Source organism: Nannospalax galili, unplaced genomic scaffold (assembly GCF_000622305.1).
Source record: "Nannospalax galili isolate Female #2095 unplaced genomic scaffold, S.galili_v1.0 scaffold160, whole genome shotgun sequence".
Taxonomy (NCBI): Eukaryota; Metazoa; Chordata; class Mammalia; order Rodentia; family Spalacidae; genus Nannospalax; species Nannospalax galili.
The window spans coordinates 1,487,875-1,510,366 of NW_008346900.1; the positions used below are offsets into that span (position 1 = coordinate 1,487,875).

Genomic DNA, 22,492 nt, shown 5'->3' on the forward strand with positions numbered 1-22,492 from the left:
CACAAAGGGACGCGCCGCGCCGCGCGCGGCTCCCGGGCGGCGGCGGGTCGGAGCGGTGGCCCTGCGGCCCCGCCCCCCCGGGTTCCGGGGCTTGAAACCCTACAGCCCGCGCCGCGTCCTTCCGGGGACGGCGGTGGCGTGGGGTCGGGGACATCTTTAACAAAAGCTTTAAGTTTGGGCATGGACACTTGCGTGCTTTTCCTTGATTTTCCTCCCGACCTGGACGTCTTTGATGCGCACCGGTTCTTCTTGACCCGGGTTCCTTCTGCAGCGGGATTCTTGATCCCGAGGGGGACCCAACTCCATCCTCAGCCGAGGGGCTTGGGGAATTTCCGCAGCCTGTTTCTAGGTCACCTCTGCTGCCCTGATCCTAGCAGGTCCTGGGTTCCCACAAATGGCGAGCCCTAGCCGGCTCCGAGCGGGGACACACTGGAGCAGAGCAGAAATACAGGTTTCAAGTGGGGCTTGGGATGCCTTGGCATTCGAGGCTCTGTTCAAAAAGCTTTATAGATCTGATCTTACCCAACCACCTCAGAAGTTACGTCGTGAAGGAAAGTGCGGCAGCTGGAGGTTCCCACGGTGGCTCCAGGAGCTGTCACAGGGAGCCCCTGGTAGGCAGAGGGTCAGCACCACACACAACAGCAGGTCCCAGCAGCATTGTGGGACTGTTCGAGCTTGGCAGTCACAGATTCCAAAGCCACCTATGGCTTCAGCATTCAGAATTACCTAGTCATACCCACTCCTCACCAAAGCTCCTCAGATTCTCCAGGCAAAGTGTTGGAGGAGTACTCCTAGGAGGAAACTTGGTGACTGCGTCCCAGGCGGACACGCAGCTTGCAGACCTTTGGAACGTGGGTTTTGAGTTGAGCCAGTCAATGGACTTGACCTGGTACAGCCAGTGATTCACGGACTGTCTTGGTGTTTAGACTGTGGATCCGTTACTGAGGAGGCTAAGAAGGGCTTGTGAGGTGTGTGCCCTACACTTAAGATGTGTACTTTGATCTAGCCTGGTGACGTAATCACATTATAGCGGCAAAGTCAGGATTGTGAGTTCGATGACAGCCTGGGCTTCCTAGCAAGTTCAAGGACAAGGCCAACCTATGTAACCAGACCCTGTGTCAAAAGCCAAGCCCTGGGGATAGAACACTTGCCTAGCATGCACAAGTCTCTGGGCTCCACCCCCAGCTTGTGGGTTGTGGGGTGGTAGAAGGGTGTGTGCTTTATCTACTCAGTGTATTAAACAGGCCCATGTGAGAACACTGTTTGGGGGAGGCAGGGAGTCCGGAGAAGCCTGGTGGGTGGTAACAGCCTGTTCTCAGAGTAAATCTGTGGTAGACTGTGGCCAGGCCAGATCCTGCTGGGCCTTCAAAGTCCCACTCAGATAGCCCCTCCCTCATCCCTGGACAGGGATAGGACTCTGAGGATTGTTTGGGCTCCTGAGTTCACCTGTGGCTGGCCTTGTTGGTCCCTAGCCTTGCGTGGAGCTAGGGCATGGTCAGTGCTCACTTACATACTGTAGAATCTCTGACAGGTTCTGTCAGAGAGGAGTTTTAGAACAAGCAGATACCTTGCAGTTGCCTCAGCCTGTGGCCAGAGCCCAGGTGGTGTCAGACACAATATTCGCTCAGGGTGTCAAGGAGTGGTTCCTTCCTGCAGTCCAGTTGGTGTCCTTTGTCCCGGCCATGTCTGTGCTTTCCTCTTCCTGGGGTCTCCTCCTGTGTGTTTCTGTATTCTTCTTCAGACAGTGCTGGTGCTGGTAGGGCTTGCCCCAATCCAGTGTAACCAGTCTTAACTCTGTTGATTTGCAGATGGCCCACTTTCCAAGTTCAGGGGTGTCCAGAGAAACAGGGATGGGAGGTCAGGAAATTTGAGCATGCTCTAGGTGGTCCTGTACCTGGCCTGCATGGAGCAGATGTTGCTACCCAGAGCAGGTCTGGAGAGCTGACCTGACCTGGAGCAGGTGATCTTATGTTGACAGTGCCGGCACCTGTGCTTTGGTGAGGACAGTGGGGGTGACTGTGCCTGGGACCCTGAGGTGGAGCTGGGTAGTGTCTTCACAGACACTAGTGACCCAAGACCAACCCTGCCTTCCTCGCCACTAGCTGAAGACCTAGTGCGTCCACGTCCAGCACTGTGCTGATGCTGTCTGCAAAGGTGCCGTGCAGCGGTTCCTGAGGCTGCCTAACCAAGCACATTCTAGGGACCGCTGGGTGCCCCCTGCTGTTTACACACATCAATTACCAAATGAAAGTTACATGTCTGTTTCTGGTTTGTTGTGATTCCTGTTTTATTTTTAAATTTATTGTTGTGTCTGTGAGTGCACATGCATGGGTGTGCATGCCACAATGTGCTCGTGGAGGTCAGAGGACAACTGTGGCATCAGCTCCTTCTGTCTTTATGTGGGTTCCAGGGATCCAAGTCATGTTGCCATGCTTGGATGGCACCTTTCCCTGCTGAGCCATCTTGCCTGCCCAGTGTTGGCTTTCTGCTTGTGTCCCTGGCTGGAGAATGGGAAGGTGGCTCTTCCTCTGCTCGTGGCAGAATCTCCAGCCTCTTTGGAGTCAGGCCTGGGAAACAGCTTCAGGTGAGCAAGGTAAAGCTGGGATGGACAGAGACTAATCTGTCCCAAGGTGGGGTTGGAAGAGGAAGGTGAGGCCAGCAGGGGATGCTGTGCCCAGGGACCGAGAGCCAAGATGAAGTCCTGCCCCAGTGTGCCTGCCGCCAGGGTGTGGAGGAAGGGGGCTCCAGTAAGAGACGGCAGCCCAGGTAGGGGTGGGTGATGCAAGAGTGGTTGGAGGCTGGGCAGACAGCAGCTGCCCTGTGCCACCTTCAGACCTGGAGCTGCTGCCTTGGAGAGCGGGGCCAGTCCAGCTGGGACGGCAACCCTGCCACCTGGAAAGTTAAGAGATGTTCCACAGAGTAAGACTTGTGGGCCTGCTGTTAGCATGGCAGAATGGTGACTCTGGGGTAGCTGCTCTTGAGCAGGGGTCCTTCCTAGGGGAGCACAGGGTCTGTCCATCTCACTCACTACTCAGTCCTGGGCCTGCCTTGGGGAGAGAACAGTCCTTTGGCTTTTTTGCCTTATGTCAGGCAAGGAAGCATCTCATGGCCCATGAACCTAAGCTTTGTATCCCCTCCAATGGGGAGACGCAGGGACAGGTGTTCTCTGGAAGGAGACAGGCCCAGGCCCTCTGCTTGGTGAGGCCTAGCTAGGAGCCCTCCTTTTAGACATTCCAGAGAAAGCTTCTCTGGCCAGTCACTGCTGCCCTTGCACCTGCTCTCAGCTGTCTGAAGGGGAGAGGCACTTGGAATAGGACTCAGACCCACAGGCACTTCTCTGCGCCCCACCCCTTAGTTGGCCCCTGGTTCTCTCGGAGAGAGCACTGTGTGGACAGCTTTGGTTGTCAGCGTGAGACACTGAAAGAGGGAGTTGGGGAATTGCTTCTATTGGATCGGCATATGGCCATGTCTATGAGGCATTTTCTTGGTTGTTGAGTAACATGGGTGGTTCCAGCCCACTGTGGGAGGTGCCACCGCTGGGCAGGTGGTCCTGTATTGTATAAGAAAGCAGCCTGAGGGAGCTGGAAGATGGCTTAGAAGTTAAGAGCACTGACTGCTCTTACAGAGGACCAAGGTTTGATTCCCAGCATCCACATGGCGGCTAACCACCGTCCATGACTCCAGTTCCAAGGGTCCTTCTTCTGACCTCCGCAGGCATTGCACAACATGGGTGCACTTACATACATTCAGACAATACACTCATACACATAAAATAAAAAATAGCCGGGCATGGTGGTGCACGCCTTTAATCCCAGCACTGGGGAGGCAGAGGCAGGTGGATTTTTGTGAGTTCGAGGCCAGCCTGGTCTACATAGCTCCAGGACAGCTGGGGCTACAAGGACACCCTGTCTCAATAAAGACAAAAAATAAATAAATAAATACATTTAAAAAGGAAAGAGCGGGCTAAGCACCAGGGGAACAAGCCATAAGCACTCCTCCTCGGCCTGTGCTCCAGTTCCTGCCGAGCTCCTGCCTTGGCTTCCCTGATGAATTGTGCTGTAAGCCAAACAAATCATTTCCTCCCCAAGTAGGTTGTGGTCAGTGTTTTCATCACAGCCGTGTGAAGAGCAAACTAGAACAGAAATCGGTACCAGACAGTGGGGTACTGCTGTGACAGACCTGACTGAGTTGTTTGGGGGAGGATTGTAGACGGTTTTGGAGCTTTTGACTGGAAAAGCCAGAGTGTTCTGTAGGAACCTGGAAGATCATGCTGAGAGAGGTATGGATGATGGAGGCCTGGCTGGTGAAGCTTCAAAGGGAAGCAGAGATTATCAGGACTGTTTGTATGATGTTTTCAATTGAGAATCTGTGGTTTCTGGTCGACTGGTGCTGAAGAGTCAGCTGTGATTAAGAAGAGACCAGACCACTGAAGTGAAACTTTGGCTTTACTGTGAGCATTGATGCTGGTCAGCTGGGGCTGAAAGATCAGCTGTAACAAGAGACCAGCATCATTGAGATGAAATCTGGGCAGTATTTCCTCAGGGTCAGTACACAGAAGCTGTGCTCCAGAAGGGGCCCCAGACTCCATCTCAAGCTGGACTTGGTAATGTACAAGGGTCTCCTACATGGTTCTGGTGTTGAAGGTGTGAATGGGTCATGGAGAGATACGAGGCTTTGTACTCTTGAGAGGTCAGAAGAGCCCATTGGGGAAGGTGCAGCCTCAGTTGCAGTGGAGACCCCAGCATATTGGAGATGCCAGGACCATGGCATGACCACCAAGGGCAGCAGCAGGGGTAGAGTAGAGCCGCCTGAGCCTTCCAGACAAGTTGTGTGTGCTGTGGATGACAGAGCCAGAGAAGTGGAGATGCCCAAGCCCTTTGGCACCCAGGAGATTGTGAGTGTAGCCTAGATGTCCAGCCTTGAACTACTTTGCTCAGTTTTGGTTTTGTTTAAATGTGCCCAATTCTTCCCTTTTGAAATAAGACAGTACTGTACTTGTTTTGGATTTTGCAGGAGCCCAAAGTTAAGAGACTTACTTTTAAAGTGTTTGAATTTTTAAGGACTGTGGGACTTTTAAAGTTGTACTGTCTGGGGGCTAGAGAGATGGCTCAGCGGTTAAGAACACTGGTTGTTCTTACAGAAGACCTGGGTTCGAATCCCAGCACCCCATGGCAGCTAGCGACTGTCTGTAACTCCAGTCCCAGAGGATCTGACAGCCTCTTCTGAACTCCGAGGGCATTGCGCAACATGGGTGCGCTTACTTACATGCAGGCAATACACACATACACATAAAATTAAAAATAAAAAAAACGTACTGTCTGATCGTTGTGATATTAACATCATATCGTAGGAGTAAGAAATGAGCCGGGTATGATTTAATAGTGATGTTTGTGTGTCTTAGTTGACAACTTGACACACCTGGGTTGAGGAAGCCTCAATTGGGAAATTACTTCCATTGGACTGACCTGTGGCCATGTCTGTGGGGCATTTTCTTGGTTGTTGAGTGATGTGGGAGGGCCCAGCCCACTGTGGGTGGTGCCATCCCTGGGTAAGTGATCATGTATTGTATAAGAAAACAGTTGAAGCCGGACGTGGTGGCACACACCTTTAGTCCCAGCACTCGGAGGCAGAGGCAGGTGGATCTCTGTGAGTTCAAGGCCAGCCTGGTCTACATAGTGAGTTCCAGGACAGCTGGGGCTACAGTAGGGAGACCCTGTCTCAAAAAGACGAAAAGAGAGAGAAGAGAAGAGAGAAAAGAAGAGAGAAGAGAAGAGAGAAAAGAGAAGAGAGAGAGGAGAGAGAGGAGAAGAGAGAAGAGAAGAGAAGAGAGAGAAGAGAAGAGAAAGCAGTTGCGCACAGCCAGGGGAGGAAGCCAGTAAGCAGCGCTCCTCCGTGGTCTGTGCTTCTGGGTTCCTGCCTCCAGGTTCCTGCCTTGGCTTCCCTTGATGAACTGTGCTGTAAGCCAAACTAAACCCTCTCCTCCCCAAGTTGATTTTTGTCACTGTTTTCGTAACAGCAGTATGAAGGCAGACTAGAACAAACCCTGCTAGTCACAGGGCCTCTGCCCCCAGGCATGTTCCTGGATTTCTGGGCTAGTGAGTGTGGCCAGCACCTGCCTCTGTGCTTGGAACCCCAAGACATTTCCCAGAAGTTCTGAAGCTACAGTCAGTAGACATGCTGTGTCCAGCAGGTACAATAATGAGGGGGTAGATATGACCTCCAGCAGCTGGGGGATGGGGCTAATGTAAGTCCTGTGGAGACTGGTCCATGGCATGCACAGGAAAGAGGAATCCAAGGTCTAAAGGTGCCAGCAGGGAGGGTAGGAAGAGGGCTTGTGGGGTACCGTGCAGAACAGGCTGTGGACTGGACCCATGTATGCTTTTTTGTTTCTATTTGGGGGGGGGGCGCTCTTTTTGAAACAGGGTCTCCCTGTAGCCCCAGCTGGGTAGGAACTTGCTATGTAGACCAGACTGGCCTTGAACTCAGAGATGTGCCTGCCACTGCCTCCTGATTGCTGGGATTAAAAGCATGCAACACCACGCCCGTCCTCATTTATGCGTTTTATAACTGGCCTTCTGGGATCCTCTGTAGGAGGGCAAAGCAGGGCCCGTCCTGCTTCCTGGGCTCAGAGTCTCTCTCTTTAGTTTAGTTCATGTGTGTGCTTTCTGGGCATCAGTTCCCTTGCTTTTAGAATGAAGATGATGTTCTGGTTGAAGTGATGATTGGACACTTGAGCAGTAGCAGGTAGACCAGGGCATCTCAGTGTCATTTGGCATGAACAGTGCGGATACCAACGAAAACTGTAGGAGGCTGTGGCCAGTCCTGAATCCTGTCAGGCAGCTAACGACATGTGGCGATGTGTTGGAATAGCCTGGTTTCAACACTAGCTGCACATCGTTCTTCAGCTTGGAGTCTCATGAAGGCAGAATGATGGGACCGTGCTGAGCTGTGGTAGCTGGCGTTTCTAAGCATCCAGAGAAGCACGAGGCCAGAAGTGACACATGTTGCCTGAGGTGGGCGGAGGTGTGTTTACTATTATGTCAGTTCAGGTGTATTTCACCATGTGCGTAGTCCCTAAAAATTGGTCCTATGTCAGACTCAGTGGTGAAACTGCAAGGCAGAGCCAGTGTCTCCCAAGCACCGCCTGTGCTTTGAAGCTCACACACCTCACTTGAGTCTTCTGTGGTGGGGTGAGTGTTCAGAGGCATCTCACTGACTTCTAGTAGCAGGCTGCAGCATTCTCTCAGAAGTCTGCTCAGGTCAGTCACCAGGCTTAGTCTTCTGGAAATCTGTTACCATTGCACCTCTGGGATGGGTTAGTCTCTTATTTTTTTCCTTACTTTGACAAAATACCTGGCAGGAAGCAATTTGAGAGATAAAGAACAGGGGCTAGAAAGATGGCTCAGCGGTTAAGAGCACTGGCTGCTCTTGCAGAGGACCCGGGTTCAATTCCCAGCACCCACATGGGAGCTAACAGCCATCCATAACTCCAGTTCCAGGGGAGCCAATGCCCTCTTCTGACCTCTGTGGGCATTGCACTTACACACATGCAGGCGATATACTCATACACATAAAAATAATAAAATATTTTTAAAAAGACGATGTGTTTGCCGGGTCTGGTGGTGCATGCCTTTAATCCCAGCACTCGGGAGGCAGAGGCAGGCGGATCTCTGAGTTCAAGGCCAGCCCAATCTATATAGTGAGTTCTAGGACAACTGGAGCTACAGGGAGACCCTATCTCAAAAAGACCAAAAAAAAAAAAAAAAGATGATGTGTTTATTTCAGCTTATAGTCCAAAGGGATACAGTCCATCACGGCAGGATGTCATGCAACAGGGGCAACTGGTCACAGTGCACCTGTAGTCGGGAAGAAGAGGGAAATGACATGAATGTTCCTGTCCAGCTCTGTCTATTCAGGACTCCAGCCCATAGTATGGACCTTGTGTCCACAGTATGGTGCTGTCCACACTGTGGTGCTGCCCATGGTGTGGTGCTGTCACCGTGGACTCATCATTGCACCTCAGTTAACCTAATGAAGCTAATCCCTCTCAGGTATGGCCAGAGGCTAACATACTCCAGATACTCCCTCAGGCCATGCCTAGATGTGTTGCCCAGGTGATTTTAGATCCTTTCAAGTTGGCAGTCAGCAATCACCATCATGGCTAGATCTCAGGGTTAGATCATTGTACCTCAGTTAGGTCATCACTCTGTCACTCCCAGAATCCTCAGGGTTAGGCCATTGCTGAGGCCGCCTCAGTTAGGTCATGGCTACTCAGGAGTCTCCCTCCAAATTAGGTCATTGTTTCTCAGAAGTCTCAGGTAGGTCTTGACTCCACAAAAATCTCCTTACAAAAGTCCTTCATCCAGAAGTCTCAGGGTTAAGTCATCGCTTCCTCCCAAGTCTCCTTAGATCCTGTTCTAAAAGTCTCCTCAGGGTTCTGTCATCACTGAGTTCTCCTCAGTGGCCTCTGTCCTGGGGGTCTACTTGGATTTGAGTCTTTTTTTTTTTTTTTTTTTCTTTCTGAGACAGGGTCTCAGTGTAGCCCCAGCTGGCCTGGATTTGCTATGGAGACCAGGCTGTCCTCACAGAGATCTGCCTGCTTCTGCGTGCGCCACCATGCCCGGCCTGGACTTGAGTCTTCATGCCTCTGAAAATCTCAGGGTGAGGTCGCTTCTGTAGAAGCCCCACATTGCGTTGTCCTTGCTCCAGGATAGGTCTCCCTCAGGGAGAGACAGCTGACTCCAGGAGCTTAGTTAGGTCACAGCCTTTGGGAACCAAGGTCACCAATCAGCTAAAAGCCTTGAGGATTAGGTCATCACCAACAATATGGCTCATCAGTCGTCTCTCTCTGGAGGTTTCCCAGTTCTCTGGGGAGTCTGCTTGAGCTGTTCGAATCTCATCATCTATTTTCTGACTCTTTTTTAGAGACAGGGTCTCCCTGTAGTGGGGCTGGCCTGGAACTCACTATGTAGACCAGGCTGGCCTTGAACTCACAGAGCTCCACCTGCCTCTCTGCCTCCTGAGTGCTGGGGTTAAAGCACGCCAGGCTATTTTCTGACTTGGTTTTATTTTGAGTTGGTGTTTTGTGGGGCTGGGGTGTCGCTCCATGGTAGACTGCTTCTCTAGCACGCATGAAGCCCCAGGTTCGATCCAGAGGTGGGTGGTTGGGGGAGCCTGACCCCAGCCCCCATGATTGGGAATAGCAGGTACACCATGGGATGCTTGGCTCCTTCCTGCCTCTGCTTTCTCTCTGGTTCGGGTCCAGTGTCCTGGCTCCACCATTCAGCTCTTCCATCCCTCAACTTTTCACCCTAAGACTCCGCAGCTGCCAGTCTGTGTCCTGCTCATTATCCTTAGAGGGGGCACAGCAGGCAGGACAGTGAGGGTCTGGAGCTCTCTGCCCATGCCCTGTCTTTTTCCTATGAATGCTTTTTAACCTAGGTGAGCTGGCATCCTACGTGTTGCTTTAAGAAAACAGAGTGGGCCGGAGAAATGGCTCAGCAGTTAAGACTGCACTGCTCTTGCAGAGAACCCAAGTTCACTCCCCAGACCCACATTAGGCAGCTTATAACTGCCATGATGACTCCAGCTCCAGGGTGTCAGACCCTCTCATCTGGTTTCTGAGGGCACTGCACTCATGTACATATACCCAAAGCGTGCATGGGCACACATGCGTGCACACATACTTAAAAATAAAATCTTTTTTAAAGAAAGAAAACATGATAACAATACAATATTTCTTCATGCCTATAAGTGCTACTATATAATGGGGGTAACAACTGTGGTGACACCATAAGTATGTATGTAATTTAAAATCTTGGGGCTGGAGAGATGGCTCAGCGGTTAAGAACACTGGTTGTTCTTGCAGAAGACCCAGGTTCAAATCCCAGCACTCACATGGCAGCTAACAACTCTCCGTAACTCCAGTCCCAGGGGATCCGACAGCCTCTTCTGACCTCCGTGGGCATTGCACAACACAGGTGCACTTACCTACATGCAGACAATACACACATACACGTAAAATAAAAATAATAAAATTTTTTTAAAAGTTTAAAAAAATCTTTTCTGGGTTGTTAATTTTACATGTATGAGTGTATTACTTGCGTGTAAGTGCACCCGTGTCATGCAATGCCCATAGAGAGCAGAAGAGGCTGTCAGATCCCCTGAAACTGGAGAGCTGGGTGCTGGGATTTGAACCCCAGACTTCTGCAAGAACAGCCGGTGTTCTTAACTACTGAGCCATCTCTCCAGCCCCTCTGGGTTTATTTTTATGTTACGAGTGTTTTGCCTGAATTTATTTAAGTACACCAGTGTTGTGCAATGCCCAAAGAAGCCAGAAGAGGATGTTAGAACCCCTGGAGCTGGATTATATACAGTTGTTAGTGGTCATACAGGTGCTGGGAACTGAACTGGGGTCCTCTGCAAGAGCAGCTTAACCACTGAGCCATCTCTCCAAATCCAAAATCTTTTTTTTTTCCGAAGGAAGAGAACATAGTAAGAATACAGTATTTCCTTGTGCCTGTAACTGCTACATACAATCTCATGGGGTAACAACTGTGGTTAGACCATAACAGGCTTTAAGGTACTATCACTGGCCTTCCTTGAGCTGCTGGGTGGGGGGTGGAAGGACAGTTACTTTGTATCCTTGGAGAGAATCTCCCCTGGGAGCAAGGAGTTGAAAGGGGGGTTGCTCACAGGCTGACATCTAGGGAGGCATCAGAGGGAATGATGACTTCAGAGGTTGTTAACCTTGGGTTAAGTAGAGGAGTGGAACGCCCTTCCCTGTGTGTTAAATCACCCTCCCCTGCTCTAGAACAGGTCCGCAGCACCCCAGCTGATTCCCTAACTCAGGACAGCTCTACTGAGCTGACATCTAAAGGGCAGGGTGTCTTATCACCTCACTGGGGAGGAGCAGGGCAGGAGAGACCACCCCTGGGATCGTACAGGCTGAGGGTTGCAGCAGGAAACTGAGCCCAAGTGCCCTGCTAGGGCAGTTCCAGGACTGGTGCTGCAGTGTGGAGGGAAGGTCACAGGTGGCCTGAGGGAACAGGACGAGCAAATACCCCTGTAAGAATCCTCCTCGCTCCTGGGCCTGCAAAGTCACTGTCTGCAGTGACTCCGGGGCTGAGGTGAAAGAAAGGCCAGCCTTTTGTGAGCATTGGCGCAAAGGCCATGTCAAACAGGAAGTAGCAGGTGTGCTGGGCTCCTGCCCCAGAGAGACTGGTCACTCCAGGTCTGGGCCTGTGTCTGCTGGCTTGTACTTCCCCCGTCCCTTCTCACCTCTGTCTCAGGCTTCCCCAGATGGTCCTAGTGCTGTCCCAAGTGACCATCCCAACAAGGCCACCTCATGTGCCATGCCTGCCCGCAAACTTGGGGTGGCTCCTCTTATCTACAGGCATCTTCATGCCCAGGTCCCCTGATGTCCTACCCATGCCACCAGCTGCTGAAGCCAGCCCATGCCAGAGCATAGGTATCAGCCCTGGGGTCTGTGGAGGTCAGACCCTCACTCAGCTGGGTTTAGGGAGAGTGCTAGAATCCCCTACAGACACAGCAGCACATCAGGAGGCCTTTGCAGCCCAGCCCAGAGCCTTCCAGCATCGCTAAGCACACCAAACCCTTGGGCTCACCGTTTCTTTTTTCTCTTTTTTTTTTTTTAAGACAGGGTCTCCCTGTAGCCCCAGCTGTCCTGGAACTCACTATATGGACCATGCTGGCCTTGAACTCACAGAGATCCACCTGCCTCTGCCTCCCGAGTGCTGGGATTAAAGGCGTGCGCCACCACGCACGGCAATATTTTTATTTTTATGAGCATGAGTGTATTGCTTACATGTGTGTAAGTGCACCTGTGTCATGTAATGCCCACAGAGGTCAGAAGAGGGCATTGAATCCCCTAAAACGAGTTATGGAAGGTCAGCCACCATGTGGGTGCTGGGAATCATATCCAGGCCCTCTGCGAGAGAGCAGCCAGTGTTCTTAACTGCTGAGCCATTTCTCCAGCCCCAAAGGCTCTCCATTTCTGACCAGCTATCAGCAGTGCTGAGGCTGCTGAGCATGAACTGTGCCTGGAGGAGTGAGGACCAAGTTCCTGTGCCTTGGAGCAGAGCCTCTGGCCTATGCCAGTTCTAGAAGCCCATGGTCCAGTTCTGGGGTATTCATATCTGACTGTTCACCTCCATCACTCAATGAGATTGTTCTTAAATCTGGGTTTTAGGCTATGACCCAGTACATAGACACATACCTACACTATGTACAAAATAATCACAATACTGACCTCAGTGGGGTACAGCCTGGTCTCTCTGCCAGTGTCCTGCCCAGTCCTGTGTGTCTGCAGCACCTCCTGCTGATGATGCTGTTCCCCTGGCTTCCTCACTGGTCCAGGCTGAACATAGTCCTTTCGGGAAGTCTTCACAGGGTTATACAGGGATGTGAGCTGCCTGCTCCAAGAGGCCTCTGACAGCCCTGTATGCTGCCTGTGCTCCAGTTGTGACTAGAGGGCCTGTGGCAACCTTCAGGTAGAGGCCCTGAAATCTGGAATGAAGATCCCAGAATTCTGGCTGTGAATTTGGCCAAATCTTAATGGATGTGAACCATGGCCACATGGAGGGCACTACCATGTGACTATGCACAAGCCCTGCTTACCGGTGTTCCTCCTCCAGATGCTGGATGAGAACCACCACCTAATCCAGTGCATCCTGGACTACCAGAGCAAGGGCAAGACAGCGGAGTGCACCCAGTAAGTAGCTACCAGCCTGAGCACGCCCCATCCCTTGTGGTACATGGCCTCATGAGTACAAGTGAGGCAGGAAATCTCACCATCAGGGCTTGAGGCAAACGTGGGTGGGGTTTCTATAGCCTGCATCCCTGGGGCCAGGGTGGACCCAGTCAGGGGGATACTCAGTGCTTCTGGATTGGCACAGTAGGCATGCTGTCCTAAGGCCTACCTGGTGGGGAGGGGGGCGCTTTAGGACCCTCCAGGTACCGAGTGTGAGAAGCCTAGTACCCTGTCTCATGTGACGTGGGTAAGAGGCTTTGGGTCCCCACCTGGTGCAACTTAACCTGAAGGACCTGAGACTGCCTGGTGTGTTCTTCGGGTGAGATAGAGTCCTTGGGCCTCTGAGCCCTTCCCATTTCCCTCCGGGGCTTCTCAGGGTGTCTGTTGCTATGGAATCAGCCCCGATAGTTCCCTGTTGGTCTGTCATCTTTAGTCCCTGTTCCTCCCTGTGACCTCTTCCTTTCCATTTTCTGAACAGACCAGTGCCATCTTTGTCTTGGTTCATATCTCAGGTCTTTCCAGGTTCTGTTGTGGGACGGAAGCCCGTTTGGGGTCTGGCTGGACCTGTGCCCTCCTTGCCCCTTCCTGAACCGTGAGAGTTGCCAGCTGCCTGTTTCCAGCCAGGCCTGAGCCAGTGTGTTATCAGGGCCAATGTCCTGATAGAGTTTGGCTGTAGGTCAAGGCTGACTTGGTTAAAGTTTGCTTCTCCCTCGGGTCTTACAGTTTGTCCCTTTCTCTGTCTAACCCATGCACCTCTCCCACAGGTACCAGCAGATCCTGCACCGGAACCTGGTCTACCTGGCCACAATAGCAGACTCCAACCAGAACATGCAGTCGTTGCTTCCTGCTGTGAGTACTATAAGGTGGGGGGTGAGGTTAAGGGGCTGCTGTGAGTACTACAAGGCAGGGGGTGGGGCTGCCAGTTCCAGAGTGTCACCCCAGGTAGCACAGGTGACCAACAGGAATCCAGTACCAGGAAGCATCCCAAATCAGGGGTTCAGAACACCATGACATCCCCCATGTCACACAGGAGTGAGGATACAGTGGAATTAGGGCTCAGCCTACTCAGTGAAGGAAACTGACCCCAGAACCAACTTCAGGAATGTCGGGCAGACAGTAAGGAGCAGGAGGAGGATTCTTGCTCTTTTCTCATTTTTTTGTGGAGCTGAGACTCGAACCCAGGGCCTCGTACATTGCAGCACCTCTGAACAGTGCAAGCAGTGCATGTGGGTTCCTTGCCAGGATCAAAACCAAATCTTGCCTGGCAAGATTTGTGCATGCCTTTAATCCCAGCACTTGGGAGGCTGAGGTAGGAGGATTGCTGTCACTATGTGACTGAGCCACATAGTGAGTCCTAGGCTAGCTGAGGCTACATAGCAGAAATCCCATCTCAGAAAAAAAAGGAAGAAAAAAAAGTTAACGGAGAAAAAAATCCCTTGTGGTAATGGTCCAGCCATTAACATAAATATTTCATTGTCTGTTTGATTTTCTTTAAATACGTTTTCCCCCAATTACATTTTCACTGAATTCAGATTGCATGTCTATGGCCACAAGAGAAACCATAGCCAAAGGAGGAAACCACCCAGGATGACCATGGCTAGCCACACAGTGCCAAAGCAGATATGCCACCAGGAATGGATCCCCTCCCTGTGCCCCGTCTCCCCTAGAAAGTGGAGGTTTTATAAATGGCAGGATCTGTTTTCCTAGTGAAAAGCATTGATCCAGCCTGCATCATCTGCTCAGAGCTTCTGCTAGAAGACTCCCCTTCTCCAGGCCTTCCACATGTCAAACTGTCCTCTTTTTACTTTAAAAAATTTTGAGCCCAGGAGCTGGAGAGCTGGCTCAGCGGTTAAGAGCACTGGCTGTTCTTGCAGAGGACCAGGTTCGATTCCCGGAGGCTAACAGCTGTCTATAACTCGAGTTCCAGGGACTCCAGTGCCCTCTTCTGGCCTCCGAAGGCATTGCATGACACAAGTGCACTTACATACATGCAAGCAGTACACTCATACACAAAAAATTTTTTTTTTTTTTTTTTTTTTTTTTGGTCTTTTTGAGACAGGGTCTCTCTGTAGTCCCAGCTATCCTGGAACTCACTATGTAGACCAGGCTGGCCTTGAACTCACAGAGATCCGCCTGCCTCTGCCTCCTGAGTGCTGGGATTAAAGGTGTGTGCCACCATACCTGGCAAAATAATAAATTTTTCCTAAAAATGAGTCAGGGCTGGAGAGATGGCTCAGTGGTTAAGAACACTGATTGTTCTTGGAGAAGACCTGGGTTCAAATCCCAGCACCCACATGGCAGCTAACAGCTGTCCATAACTCCAGTCCCAGGGCATCTGACAGCCTCTTCTGACCTCCGCTGGCATTGCACAACACGGGTGCACTTAACCTGCATGCAGGCAATACACGCATACACATAAAATAAAAATAATAAATAAAAAAAATTTTAAAAAAATGAATCAGGGTCTGACTACGTTTCCCATACTGGACTTGAACTCACACTCTGTAGCCCAATCTGGGCTTGAACTTGCCATCCACCTGCCTCAACTTCCCAATTAGCTGGTGTTATAGGCCTGGGCCATCAGGCCTGTCTAGAGCCTCTTTTTCTTGGCCAGATGTAGACAGCATCTATATATAAACCTTTGGAGCCATCGTTTAATCTCAAGGGAGTTCTGGGTCACCTGTACGTTTTACCTCTCTTCTGCATCCTGAGGGGACATAGGAGTGTGGGGAATAGCAGTTCTGTGCAGGACTATGGGTTATGGAAGGTATGTAGTTCCTGAGACCCCCCCCTGGTCAGCTGAGCCCAAGAGGGACAGGAGCTAGCCAGTGAGTGCGTTCTCTGAGAACAAGTGTGTGTGGATGAACTTGGCTCTTACCTGTGTTCTAAATGTCATGTATTTTCTCTGTCTTGGCCTGAGACCCCCCACCATCCTGCTGGCAGATGGCTGTGTGATTCTCACGGGCTGTGGAATCCTTAGGATGGTTCACGGTGGTTGTTCTGCAAGCTAACCATCTACGCCTAACAATCCCATTGTCTGCAGCCACCAACACAGAACATGAACCTGGGACCTGGGGCGCTGAGTCAGAGTGGTTCCAGCCAGGGTCTGCACCCCCAGGGCAGCCTCAGCGATGCCATCAGCACAGGCCTGCCTCCTGCCTCCCTCATGCAAGGCCAGATTGGTAACGGTGAGCAGGTTTGCAGCAATGATGTCACCAGAGTAGTGGTGGATGGCTGACTGCCACAGCAGCCTACACCCAGCAGGGCTGGACATAGTGCCATCTCATTCTGTCCTGTCATGATGCCACCTGTGTCCCACATCCCCGTGTGTGTGTGAGCCTGGGATAAATGTGCAGAGGCCGTGACGCTCTGACTGCAGGTGTCAGCACTGCTTGACTGCGCTGCTTCACGGATTCCCTGTTGAAATGCTGCTGCAGCGGCGGCTTGAGGGCTTCTGGTAACGACCAGGCAGAGACCGTGGCATGCGGTATACGTCTTCTCACCAGTCGCTCACTTTATCCTCAGTGGCACTGACCATGGCTTAGCCTTTCTCCTCGAAATCACCTGCAGGGAGCTTGGGGTCTTTATCTAGAGGTGGTTATCTGGCCCCCAGCATCTCCCTCTCTCACGCTTCTCACAGGTCCAAACCATGTGTCCATGCAGCAGACGGCCCAGAGCACACTACCTACAACTTCCATGAGCATGTCGGGCAGTGGCCATGGTACTGGGCCTGGCTACAGCCACTCAGGACCCACCTCGCAGAGTGTCCCCATGCAAGGCCAAGGTGCCATCAGCAACTATGTGTCTCGGACCAACATCAACATGCAGTCCAACCCAGGTACTCCCCCTCCACCTGGCCCCCACTGTGAGGGCCAACCCCCAAACCTTTGCAGACACATGCAGCTTATCTGTGTGGCCCCCAAGGGCCAGCCTTCTGGTGGGTTTCCACAGGACAGGGTTGGTGGATAGCTGGTGACTCAGCCCTGAGTGGTTTCTCAGAGGCCTGGAGAAAGGCTCCAAGGAAAGGGTGCCACTGGCTGTGGGTCTGGACAGCACCGATCTCAGGTGGGGAGCCCTGGCGGGTCTGGACAGCACCGATCTCAGGTGGGGAGCCCTGGCTCCCATGTGGGGAGTCCTGGTGGGTCTGGACAGCACCGATCTCAGGTGGGGAGCCCTGGCTCCCATGTGGGGAGTCCTGGTGGGTCTGGACAGCACCGATCTCAGGTGGGGAACCCTGGCTCCCATGTAGGGAGTCCAGGTGGGTCTGGACAGCACCGATCTCAGGTGGGGAGCCCTGGCTCCCATGTGGGGAGTCCTGGTAGAGGTCAGATGTAGAAAGGCTATGAGCTACAGGGCTCATATAGCCGGGCTAGAGAGCCAGGCTTTCTGCAGAACGGGGTCCTAGAGCCAGGCTGTCCACAATGGTGAACACTGACCTGAGGTCATGATGCACTCGTGTTGTGGCAGGTCTGAACCGGATGTTCTCTTGAGTAATGACGACACCAGGTCTTAGAGGCATATTACGAAAAAGGACATGGAATGTCTCCTTAATATTTGCTATAATAATGATCTGAGCATTTATTTTGTAAACACTGACCTAAAGGTGTTTTATTAAAGCTCATTCACCTGTTATTTTTTCAGTGTGATTACTAGAAACTTACTTTTCTTTGGAGGGGCTGCTGGGAATGGAACCCAGAGCCTTGGGCACGCTGGGCAGCTGGGGATGCCATCTTTTCCCTTTTCATCTTGAGACAGGGTCTTGCTAAATTGCCGAGACTGACCTTGAACTCACTCTGTGAGCCAAGCTGCCCTTGAACTTACAATCCCCCTTCCTCAGCTCCCAAGTAGCTAGGGTGACAGGTGTGTTCCACCTGGCCTGGCTCCTCACAAGCTTCAAAACATATGCTTCCTGTTCTGTCTTTGCTGGCGATGCCTCTCCAGTAGGTTCTGAGCCAGCAGTGTATAGACAGGCCATCAGGCAAATGAAGCCTGCCCTAGCTGCAGGTCTGCTGTTCAGGAAGTGGTGAGGGGACAGTGGCACTCCTCCAGGACCAGTGACAGGGACAAGGACAGGATTCTAGTTTATGTTCAGAGCTTCGAGCTTCTTCTGTTTGTCCTGGGGGCCTGGATTAGCCTGCCTGGTGGCACTTACCTGTGTTAGCCAAATGTTGGCACCAGTGTCTGAGGTCTGACTAGTACCAAGGCACAGGTACAGCTCCTGTTGTCAGAGGTGTGGCTAGGAGTCAAGAGCACCAATCTTGTATGAATCATGAGAAACCGTAAGGCAGCTGCATTAGGAAGGATCGGGTTTGCAGGGGGAGCCCCACCCTGGAGCTTCCTTACGGTTATCTTGGGGTCTCTGTCCTGTCCCACAGTTTCCATGATGCACCAGCAGGCAGCTACATCCCACTACAACTCGGCACAGGGTGGGAGCCAGCACTACCAGGGTCAGTCACCCATCACCATGATGGGCCAGGGCAGCCAAGGGAGCAGCATGATGGGGCAGCGCCCTATGGCGCCCTACCGGCCCTCCCAGCAAGGTAAGGCTGAGGCCGATGGCAAAGAGCCGTGCTCTGTGTGTCTCTCCATGTTGACTCATGAGATTGGCTCCTTGGTGTGAGCAAGGATACTGGGACTGCCAGTGTGGCGGGGACCTGGAGGCAGGTGTTTGGGTTGGGGAGGCAGATGGTAGTTGTTCCCAGTACAAGTTCCAGGGTATTGAGAGTGGGGTTGGGATCAGAGAAGACAGAGAGCTGGTGGTTAAGTGGCCCCGGGTGTTTTCTTATGTGGGCAAGGCTACTTGGCACGGCCCTGTGAAGTATATCCCACTGCCTGTTGGTTCTGAGTGTCTGGCCATGCCTCATAGGGTCTTCCCAGCAGTACCTGGGCCAGGAGGAATACTACAGTGAACAGTACAGCCACAGCCAGGGTGCTGCGGAGCCCATGAGCCAGCAGTACTACCCAGACGGTAAGTGCGGCTGCCCGTGGTTCTTGGTTTACGTACCACTCAGGCCGAGTCCCTGTGTTCTGCCAGCGGCGTACCCCAAGCCCTTTCTACTTGAACACTTTGGAGTGGGCTGAGCTGGTCTCTGCCAAGGAAAGGTTTAGCACACGGTGCCACCCACATCTTTGGGGTGTCTCTGCCCCCCTTTCCCAGAAGGTAGCAGGAATCTGAGCTGGGATGGGGGGTGACCTATCATTGATGGGATGTTTAGCAAGGTGGGCCCAAACTCCCAGGCTCCTACCCTCACTTCTACAAATTTATCACCTTTCAGTCATTCTAGGACTTGTGAAAGTGGCATTTAAAGTGATCTTAAATGCTGGGCTGGTAACCCATGCCTATAATCCCAGGTCTCAGGAGGCCAAAGCAGAAGAACTGAAAATTTTGAGGATGGCTTGGTGGGCTCTATCAGGAGACCCTGGCTCAGAAAGCACATCTTAAAGTTGGATAGACTTGTTTTTGTTATCTTTATTTTATGCATACGAGTGTATTGCCTGCATGTATTTAAGTGCACCCATACCGTGCAATGCCTGTGGAGGTCAGAAGAGGGCATCAGATCCCCTGGAACTGGAGTTACGGACAGTTGTTACCTGCCATGTGGGTGGCTAGGGGTTGAACCTGGGTCTTCTGCAAGAGCAGCCGGTGCTCTTAACCTCTGAACCATCTCTCCAGCCCCCAAGTTGGGTAGATTTTGGGAGGCAAAGATGGAGGTCCCTGGGGGACATCTGGCCAAGGCCCTGGAGTAAGCTACAGCAGGAGGCAGGGTGCAAGGCTGGAAGTGGAGATAAGAGCAAAGTAGGTATCAGGGGCCAGCACTGTGGCAAGCCATGACACCTGCTGTGAGGTGGTGTCAGGTTGCAAAGGCCTACTCTCAGGAGCTGGGTAGGGACAGTAGACTGCAGCTGATGTAGTCTGGAAGTTGTGAGCAAACTTGATCCTTTGCACAACTTGCAGCAGCCATTGTTGATGGGAGGTATGAACTGACCTCTTTGTGTCAGAGAGACATCAGGGAGGGTCAGAGAGGGTGGGTTTGGCCAGCTCTGCCTCATCACCCTGGCTTGAGCTCACTGCTCCAAGGCGTGGTGGTCTACCCAGGAGCTGGGCAGGGAGGGGCCTCCCTTGACAACGGTCACCTGTTATTTTTTCAGGCCACGGCGACTACGCCTACCAACAGTCGTCTTACACAGAGCAGAGCTACGACCGCTCGTTCGAGGATTCCACACAGCACTACTATGAGGGGGGTAAGGCGCATGGGGAGGTGCATGCTGTGCCCCAGTGTGTAGGCACCATGTGGCACAACAGTTAAGATGCTGGGCGTGGTGTCACACACCTTTAATCCCAGCAAAGGCAGGCGGATCTCTGTGAGTTCAAGGCCAGCTGGGGCTACAGGGAAACCCTGTCTCCAAAAGACCAAAAAAAAAAAAAAAAGATGCCATACTCAGAACAGCAGTGTCGGCTCACCCAGGTCACTGATGGGCATCATGGAGCTGACAGAAGTTTGTGCGGTTGAATTTCCTTCTGGAAGCCAGAGACACCAGGCTGTGCACTAGGAGCTCACTTGCCCTATGTGTTTGGGAAACAAGAGAAGGTCCATCCGACCGTGTTGAAGAGATGGTATTGCTGGAAGACAAACTCTGCCGTCCTTCCAGCTGAACAGCCCTGGGCCTGCAGCTACATCCAGAGACATTTAGAAACAGTCATTCCATGGGGACCGAGGCCCCCAAGCCCTCCTGAGCCACAGGCAGGGAATGCCTGAGCATGACACACTGCATTGTGGGGCCCTAACGTTTCTTCAAACACTTGCTGGCCTGATGCTCGTCTTTCAGTGACAGGCTTATGGCCCCAGATGGAGAACTTTGATGGTACTTCAGTGAGCCTGGAGATCAGGGAGGGTGCAGCTGTGTGCTAGTGTGTGGCTCTGAGCAGAAAGCCCTGCTCTGTAGCACTTACCCACCTCTGTCGTATAGATGTGCCTGCCCTGGACGACTTGGAGCCACCAATGGGACCCCACGAACTGTGTAATTGGGAGGAGATACATAGTCAGGTCCTGAGCAGGGTGACGGTGATAGACCCACAGAACCTAGCACCTTGCCTGCCTCAGGTTCCAGTCTGCTAGTAAGGGAGTGAAAAGCAGTCAGTGAACAGGAAGCATGTGACCTACAAATGCAAATTCCTGGGAGACTTTAAAAACATTACTTATGGGGCTGGAGAGAGGGCTCAGTGGTTAAGAGCACTGGCTGCTCTTGCAGAGGACTGGGGTTTGGTACTCAGCACCTACATTGCAGCTAACAACCATCCATAACAACAGTTGTAGGGGATCCAATGCCCTCTTCTGACCTCTGCGGGTTTGCGTGCCCGGTTACACCTGCATACATGTAGGTATACATGTATGTATACATGTAGGTATACATGTACATTCACACCAAATTTTTTACAGTAAGTAAAAAATATTAGGATGGAGGTGGTGGTGCACATCTTTAATCCCGGCACTCAGGAGGCAGAGGAAGGTGGATCTCAGAGAAAAAGGCAGGCCTGGTCTACATATCAAGTTCTAGCTCACCTGGGGCTACAGTAAGACCCTGTCTCAAAAAAACAAAAAAAATTACTTGTGGTCAAGAAGCTCATGTAACAAAATGAACCTGTGGATGGCCTCAAACTCAAGCACTTCTCCTGCCTCTGCCTCCCAGTGCTGGGATTATAGGCATATGCTATCGCACATGGCAGAAGTAGGACTCATCTTACCCTTGGTTACGTGGTCCAGTGGCAGGAAGCATGCTCCACTGCCATGCACCCGTTGCACTGTCCGTCCTTGAACTCTCCGCTGATAGCACTGAAGCTCTGTCCCTGTGAAGCAGAACCCTCCTCCCCCTTCCCACCCTGGCACCCACTGTTCCCCTCCACCTCTGACTGCTCTGGGCACATTCTGAGTAGAATCGGTGTGTCCTCTTGTGACTGGCTTAACCACTCAGCACAGCGTCCGCAAGCTTCATGTCTTCATGGCACCTGTTGGGACTTCCTTCTCCGGAGGTAACGTGCTGTCCCATCCTGTGCATAACCCTCATTTCGCTATCACATTCCTCGACTCATGAACCTGCCTCTGAAACTGTCCTTGAGAAAAGCCCCCAGGTATTGCACCTCTGGTGCACTTGCAGGTTGCTGGTGTCCCACATCCACACCCGTATTTGCATGGTCTGTGGCGTGTCCTGTGTGGCTGGCTGCTCTGAGCTGTCAAAGCCAGGAGCGGAGCACCATGTCTGGGTGTGCTTTTTATGTAAAAATAGGAGAGACCTGTAAACCTTCGTTGCATTTTTGTGTATTCACACAGAACGTCTTAATCATCTTTATACCCCCTTTCCCATTGGCACCTCCCATAGCCCCCACCAGAATTCATATATTTTGTCATTTGTGTTAGGGCCTGTTGTGTCAAGTTAGTATGCCCAGACGTCCCTCAGTGTAAGCTCATCTTCTGGGGTCTAGTCAGCTTACCTAGAGTCCCTCCCTTTAAGAATGAGTGTGTAGGGGCTGGAGCGATAGCTCAGCGGTTAAGAACACTAGTTCTTGCAGAACACCCGGGTTCAAATCCCAGCACCCACATGGCAGCTAACACCTGTCCATAACTGCAGTCCCAGGGGATCTGACAGCCTCTTCTATCCTCCACGGACATTGCACGACATGGGTGCACTTACCTACATGCAGGCAATACACGCACACACATAAAA

At 52.0% G+C, this 22,492-nt stretch overlaps 1 protein-coding gene across 2 annotated transcripts in view; it reads left to right on the top strand.

The window, feature by feature from the left end:
- Ss18l1 (SS18L1 subunit of BAF chromatin remodeling complex) overlaps positions 1-22,492 on the top strand; it is a 32,850-nt gene that overhangs the window by 712 nt on the left and 9,646 nt on the right. For both annotated transcript variants that reach the window (XM_029568445.1, XM_008843231.3), the window contains exons 2-8: positions 12,657-12,733; positions 13,537-13,621; positions 15,816-15,960; positions 16,413-16,610; positions 18,148-18,312; positions 18,639-18,740; positions 19,922-20,014. In XM_029568445.1, the coding sequence (XP_029424305.1) occupies positions 12,657-12,733; positions 13,537-13,621; positions 15,816-15,960; positions 16,413-16,610; positions 18,148-18,312; positions 18,639-18,740; positions 19,922-20,014 (865 nt within the window). The remainder of the gene's footprint in view (positions 1-12,656; positions 12,734-13,536; positions 13,622-15,815; positions 15,961-16,412; positions 16,611-18,147; positions 18,313-18,638; positions 18,741-19,921; positions 20,015-22,492) is intronic.